Raw genomic sequence first — 8,048 nt, 5'->3', positions numbered from 1 at the left:
TTTGAAAGGTATAGACAGAATCCAAATACCTCGCATGATCTCAACAGCACCGACAGATGTAATTCAAGAATTACATGTATTCTGCGACGCTTCAACAAAAGCGTACGGAGCTGTAGCATACGCCAAGTCAAGAAATCCTGAATTCATCCGACTTGTTTGCTGTAAGACTAGGGCAGCACCACTCCCGAAAAAAACTCGACTACCGAACTCGGCAGTGTCTTAGCTGAACGAATCGTAAACGCAATTGACAAAGTGAAGTGGGAAGTGACACTATGGACTGACTCTATGGCAGCGTTAGGTTGGATCAAAGGAGATCCAGGGCGATGGAAACTATTCGTACGGAATAAAGTAGAGACAATTCAAAAGAGATTCAAACCAGAACACTGGAAACACTGTCCTGGAAAAGACAACCCAGCGGATTTCGCATCTCGAAGTTAGTCCGTCAAGAAGTTGACAGAGGCTTTTTCCTGGTGGGGAGGTCCCTCCTGGCTGAAACAAGAATCGTCTGAATGGCCTCAGCAAGACAACCCAACTTCGGATGACCTACAGTTAATGGAAGTCGAAACGAAATCCAAACAGAGAATGCAAATTCTAGCAGTTTTCAACATGCCAGATTGGTTGGATTCACTGGTTTTGAGAGTAAGCAGTTATCTGCGATTACTGAGAACAATAGCCTGGATGTACAGACTCATGAAGAAGTTACCGCCCGGTAAGGCAATAGAAACAGTCGGAGTAGCAGAAATTCATTGCCTCTCTGTCTGCGAAATCAGCACCGCCGAGAACTTCATTCTAAGGACTATTCAACAGAAAGCGTTCCCAGAAATTTATGGATCCCTTAAAGAAGGAAAATCCAACAAGAAACTGCTACGCGATCTCGACACATTACGACCAATTTGGGAAGAAAAACAACAACTGATACGAGTGACAGGTAGAGTAGGTCCAGCCTTAAGAGACCTACTTATTGAACCGCCGATACTTCTCCCTGCAAATGAGAGAATAGTCGACTTGCTGATCCACCATCATCATGTCAAACGGAAACACACCGGTGTTCAATCAACATTAACCTATCTCCGTAATTGGTTCTGGATTATTCGTGCTCGACAACGCATCAAGAGTGTCATCAAGCATTGTGGAAAATGCCAACGAGCTCAATCGCGCCCTTTCGACGAAGAAGCCGCTTCCATGCCTTTGGATCGTACCAAGAAGGCACAGCCATTCGAAATCATTGGAATTGATTATTTCGGGCCGATGTACGTTTTGGAAGAGGTCATTTTGATTTAGAAAGACAAGGAAGGGAACGATGTCGAGAAAACTCGGGTTGGTGAAAAAAAGGTGCACGCGTGTTTATTCACTTGTGCCGTCACAAGAGCTGTACATCTTGAGCTCGTGACAGACCTTACCACGAAAACGTTCATGCTCGCTCTACGCAGAATGATGTCCAGAAGAGAAGATTGTAAGACAATCTATAGCGATAACGCATCAACATTCATATGCGCCGCTAAACTTGTAACAGAAGACCCTACTTTAGCAAATTGGCTATCAAGTAAGGGAATTGAGTGGAAATTCTCTCCGAGCTTGGCACCGTGGTGGGGCGGGTTTTGGGAGAGAATGGTGCGTTCGGTAAAGGAGCCGTTACGCAAGGTATTAGGGAAAATGAAGGTGAGCTACGATCAACTTCACACCATCCTGGTGGAAATTGAAGCAATCGTGAACTCACGACCTCTCACATATGTTTCCGGAGACGCACAAGCGTATGAAGTGCTATCTCCACAAAGACTTTTGACTGGAAGACAGCCTGGCGCCACGACGGAGGCTTCCGAGCTGACCACAATGAGCCGCAACGAGCTGATCGACTTAGATAAGCAACGTAGCGAACACGCTCTAACTTGGTGGAGGCTATGGCAAGAATCTTACTTGTCCGACTTAAAAAGATTCCATTGTCGCAAGGGAAAGGGTACTAGAATCCCCCGCGTTGGCGAAATCGTCCTGCTAAAGGAGCCGAATATCAAGCGTGTTTCGTGGCCTACGGCCATTATAACGGAATTGATTCCCGGCTATGACGGCAAGATACGAGCTGTAAAGTTACGTCTTCGTTCAGAAAAGGAAAAAGCACGAGGTCTCCAGACCATTTATCCATTGGAAATTCAACATGACGTGGATCTGCCCGTCAATTTTTCCGTAGACGGATCTAGAGAAGCCGAGGCTGGCCAAGAAGAAGGAGGTGCATCCGCGCCTAAGAAGAAACCCCCCCGCAAGAAGAAAAAGGAATCGCCGAGGAGGACTCGCGATTCCGGTGGGGAGGATGTTGCGGATCACGACCCGCCACCTGACGGACAATTAACTAGGTCGGGCCGACTAGTTCGCAAGCCCACTATTTTTGATTTATAGTATGTGTAAGGCCGCCAGGGGTGCTGTGTTCAGCGTCTTCTTGGTGGCCGATCTCGGTTAATGTTCCTTCTTCGCAATTGTTCAACAAGGTAGAGTAGACGCCATTATAAGTTGTGTCAGAATCTGAATAAAAGCTAGAGAATCAGCAACAATTTACCTGAGTCAAGTGTCTTCAAATCAATAATTACTTATCAGGTATTATCAGTAAAAGTAATTATTGTCACATATAGCAGTAGAAACTCATGGTATAACAGTGTATTCACATTGAATACAAGTATATTTGATGCTGTTTACATATAGAAGTAGAAACTCATGGTATAACAGTGTATTCACATTGAATACAAGTATATTTGATGCAGTTTACATATAGAAGTAAAAACTCATGGTATAACAGTGTATTCACATTGAATACAAGTATATTTGATGCAGTTTACATATAGAAGTAAAGACTCATGGTATAACAGTGTATTCACATTGAATACAAGTATATTCCATGCAGTTTACATATAGAAGTAAAAACTTATGGTATAACAGTGTATTCATATTGAATACAAGTATATTTGATGCTGTTTACATATAGCAGTAGAAACTTTTGGTATAACAGTGTATTCAAATTGAATACAAGTATATTTGATGCTGTTTACATATAGAAGTAGAAACTCATGGTATAACAGTGTATTCACATTGAATACAAGTATATTTGATGCAGTTTACATATAGAAGTAAAAACTCCTGGTATAACAGTGTATTCACATTGAATACAAGTATATTTGAGGCAGTATACATATAGAAGTAAAAACTCATGGTATAACAGTGTATTCACATTGAATGCAAGTATATTTAATGCTGTTCACATATAGAAGTAAAAATTCATGGTATAACAGTGTATTCACATTGAATTCAAGTATATTTGATGCTGTTTACATATAGAAGTAGAAACTCATGGTATAACAGTGTATTCACATTGAATACAAGTATATTTGATGCTGTTTACATATAGAAGTAAAAACTCATGGTATAACAGTGTATTCACATTGAATACAAGTATATTCCATGCAGTTTACATAAAGAAGTAAAAACTCATGGTATAACAGTGTATTCACATTGAATACAAGTATATTTGATGCTGTTTACATATAGAAGTAAAAACACATGGTATAACAGTGTATTCACATTGAATACAAGTATATTCCATGCAGTTTACATATAGAAGTAAAAACTCATGGTATAACAGTGTATTCACATTGAATACAAGTATATTTGATGCTGTTTACATATAGAAGTAAAAACTCATGGTATAACAGTGTATTCACATTGAATACAAGTATATTTGATGCTGTTTACATATAGAAGTAAAAACTCATGGTATAACAGTGTATTCACATTGAATACAAGTATATTTGATGCTGTTTACATATAGAAGTAAAAATTCATGGTATAACAGTGTATTTACATTGAATACAAGTATATTTGATGCTGTTTACATATAGAAGTAAAAACTCATGGTATAACAGTGTATTCACATTGAATACAAGTATATTCGATGCTGTTTACATATAGAAGTAAAAACTCATGGTATAACAGTGTATTCACATTGAATACAAGTATATTTGATGCTGTTTACATATGGAAGTAAAAACTCATGGTATAACAGTGTATTCACATTGAATACAAGTATATTTGATGCTGTTTACATATAGAAGTAAAAACTCATGGTATAACAGTGTATTCACATTGAATACAAGTATATTTGATGCTGTTTACATATGGAAGTAAAAACTCATGGTATAACAGTGTATTCACATTGAATACAAGTATATTTGATGCTGTTTACATATAGAAGTAAAAACTCATGGTATAACAGTGTATTCACATTGAATACAAGTATATTTGATGCTGTTTACATATAGAAGTAAAAACTCATGGTATAACAGTGTATTCACATTGAATACAAGTATATTTTATGCTGTTTACATATAGAAGTAAAAACTCATGGTATAACAGTGTATTCACATTGAATACAAGTATATTTGATGCTGTTTACATATAGAAGTAAAAACTCATGGTATAACAGTGTATTCACATTGAATACAAGTATATTTGATGCTGTTTACATATAGAAGTAAAAACTCATGGTATAACAGTGTATTCATATTGAATACAAGTATATTTGATGCTGTTTACATATAGAAGTAAAAACTCATGGTATAACAGTGTATTCACATTGAATACAAGTATATTTGATGCTGTTTACATATAGAAGTAAAAACTCATGGTATAACAGTGTATTCACATTGAATACAAGTATATTTGATGCAGTTTACATATAGAAGTAAAAACTCCTGGTATAACAGTGTATTCACATTGAATACAAATATATTTGAGGCAGTATACATATAGAAGTAAAAACTCATGGTATAACAGTGTATTCACATTGAATACAAGTATATTTAATGCTGTTTACATATAGAAGTAAAAATTCATGGTATAACAGTGTATTCACATTGAATACAAGTATATTTGATGCTGTTTACATATAGAAGTAAAAACTCATGGTATAACAGTGTATTCACATTGAATACAAGTATATTTGATGCTGTTTACATATAGAAGTAAAAACTCATGGTATAACAGTGTATTCACATTGAATACAAGTATATTTGATGCTGTTTACATATGGAAGTAAAAACTCATGGTATAACAGTGTATTCACATTAAATACAAGTATATTTGATGCTATTCACATATAGAAGTAAAAACTCATGGTATAACAGTGTATTCACATTGAATAAAGTATATTTGATGCTGTTTACATATAGAAGTAAAAACTCATGGTATAACAGTGTATTTACATTTAATACAAGTATATTTGATGCTGTTTACATATAGAAGTAAAAACTCATGGTATAACAGTGTATTCACATTGAATACAAGTATATTCGATGCTGTTTACATATAGAATTAAAAACTCATGGTATAACAGTGTATTCACATTGAATACAAGTATATTTGATGCTGTTTACATATGGAAGTAAAAACTCATGGTATAACAGTGTATTCACATTGAATACAAGTATATTTGATACTGTTCACATATAGAAGTAAAAACTCATGGTATAACAGTGTATTCACATTGAATACAAGTATATTTGATGCTGTTTACATATGGAAGTAAAAACTCATGGTATAACAGTGTATTCACATTGAATACAATTATATTTGATACTGTTCACATATAGAAGTAAAAACTCATGGTATAACAGTGTATTCACATTGAATAAAGTATATTTGATGCTGTTTACATATAGAAGTAAAAACTCATGGTATAACAGTGTATTCACATTGAATGCAAGTATATTTTATGCTGTTCACAAATAGAAGTAAAAATTCATGGAATAAAAGTGTATTCACATTGAATACAAGTATATTTGATGTTGTTTACATATAGAAGTAAAAACTCAAGGTGTAACAGTGTATTCACATTGAATACAAGTATATTTGATGCTGTTTACATATAGAAGTAGAAACTCATGGTATAACAGTGTATTCACATTGAATACAAGTATATTCCATGCAGTTTACATATAGAAGTAAAAACTTATGGTAAAACAGTGTATTCACATTGAATACAAGTATATTCCATGCAGTTTACATATAGAAGTAAAAACTCATGGTATAACAGTGTATTCACATTGAATACAAGTATATTTGATGCTGTTTACATATAGAAGTAGAAACTCATGGTATAACAGTGTATTTACATTGAATACAAGTATATTTAATGCTGTTTACATATAGAAGTAAAAACTCATGGTATAACAGTGTATTCACATTGAATACAAGTATATTCCATGCAGTTTACATATAGAAGTAAAAACTCATGGTATAACAGTGTATTCACATTGAATACAAGTATATTTGATGCTGTTTACATATAGAAGTAAAAACTCATGGTATAACAGTGTATTCACATTGAATTCAAGTATATTTGATGCTGTTTACATATAGAAGTAAAAACTCATGGTATAACAGTGTATTTACATTGAATACAAGTATATTCCATGCTGTTTACATATAGAAGTAAAAACTCATGGTATAACAGTGTATTCACATTGAATACAAGTATATTCCATGCTGTTTACATATAGAAATAAAAACTCATGGTATAACAGTGTATTCACATTGAATACAAGTATATTTGATGCTGTTTACATATAGAAGTAGGAACTCATGGTATAACAGTGTATTCACATTGAATACAAGTATATTTGATGCTGTTTACATATAGAAAAAAAAACTTATGGTATAACAGTGTAATCACATTGAATTCAAGTATATTTGATGCTGTTTACATAAAGAAGTAAAAATTCATGGTATAACAGTGTATTTACATTGAATACAAGTATATTCCATGCTGTTTACATATAAAAGTAAAAACTCATGGTATAACAGTGTATTCAGATTGAATACAAGTATATTTGATGCTGTTTACATATAGAAGTAAAAACTCATGGTATAACAGTGTATTCACATTGAAAACAAGTATATTCCATTCATTTTACATATAGAAGTAAAAACTCATGGTATAACAGTGTATTCACATTGAATTCAAGTATATTCCATGCAGTTTACATATACAGTGGCTACCTAAAGTATCGGAACGCGCGAGAGAACCTTATGGGAAAAGGCGATTTTCTCGGCGCTCCTAAATACAGTGCATTCGTCGGAAAGCGAGCAATTTTTTTTTGTAGGGAGTTATAGGGGTCAGCTATTAGGTTATTTTTTTTTAGATTTTTTTAATCGTGGGAAGGGGTGTTTTTAATCCGAGCCCTAAGTATCGGAACACTTGTGAGAGCCTTATGGAAATGTGGCTACTTTCGCGACCTATTATTAGTGAACTATTTGTAATAAAACTACGGGAAAAGATGCAAAAAAAAGAACTACGCTAGTTCTTTAATACACATCATTTTCAAATTTTTTCATTTAAATTTAACCCAATGAATTTCAATTTGAAAACCCAATTTATCAATTTATCCTTTTTTCCCCTTTCTTTCCCCCCCAGCAGAGTTGTCGCGTTTTCATATTCCGGCGGTTTTCTCCCCATTGGGTTGGGAGAAAAAACATAAATGTGTTTCATAAAATGCCCACAAGAGGCATTATATGCGCTCTAAGTTTTGGAGGGAGGGTTTGAAAAATGTTAAAATCAAAACATCCTGTTTTGAAGAAAACGAACCGAAAGTCAAGAAGCTTTTTTGTAAGTAATTTAAATATTTTGCACTTTTTCATGAAAACAACAAAGCATTTGGAGTTAGTTCATTCTATGTCTAACGTGTTCGTGTTGTCTCATGTTAAACTGCTAGAATGTGCGTTAAAAAGAGTGAATTGTCCCTTGAAGAGAGAGCGAAGATCGTAGGGCTCTACAAACAGAGTCTGCCAAAATTGTCAATGCGGGCAATTGCTGCTTTTACTGGTTATGGAGTGTCGACAGTATTTCGAACAATCGATCGTTTTAAAAAAACAAATAGTTTGCAGAACTTGCCAAGAAGTGGTCGTCCTACTTTCATCACTGAATCCGATCGTCGGTATTTGAAATTATGTGCGCTTAGAAATCGGCGAAAAACTCTAGACGTTCTCACTGAAGACTTCAATTTAGGCCGCAA

The 8,048-nt window shown here is 34.7% G+C and overlaps 1 protein-coding gene across 1 annotated transcript; it reads left to right on the top strand.

The window, feature by feature from the left end:
• The first annotated feature begins 1,653 nt into the window (after window positions 1-1,653).
• LOC123467134 lies at window positions 1,654-2,515 on the top strand. Its single transcript, XM_045167175.1, has 2 exons — window positions 1,654-2,293; window positions 2,478-2,515. Exons 1-2 carry the CDS (start codon window positions 1,654-1,656, stop codon window positions 2,513-2,515), a joined length of 678 nt encoding a protein of 225 aa, XP_045023110.1.
• The last annotated feature ends 5,533 nt before the right edge of the window (window positions 2,516-8,048 follow it).

The sequence above is a fragment of the Daphnia magna genome, unplaced genomic scaffold, assembly GCF_020631705.1.
Source record: "Daphnia magna isolate NIES unplaced genomic scaffold, ASM2063170v1.1 Dm_contigs146, whole genome shotgun sequence".
Taxonomy (NCBI): domain Eukaryota; kingdom Metazoa; phylum Arthropoda; class Branchiopoda; order Diplostraca; family Daphniidae; genus Daphnia; species Daphnia magna.
The sequence above is the reverse complement of the archived record's forward strand: the minus strand, read 5'-3'. Positions and strand labels throughout refer to the sequence as shown.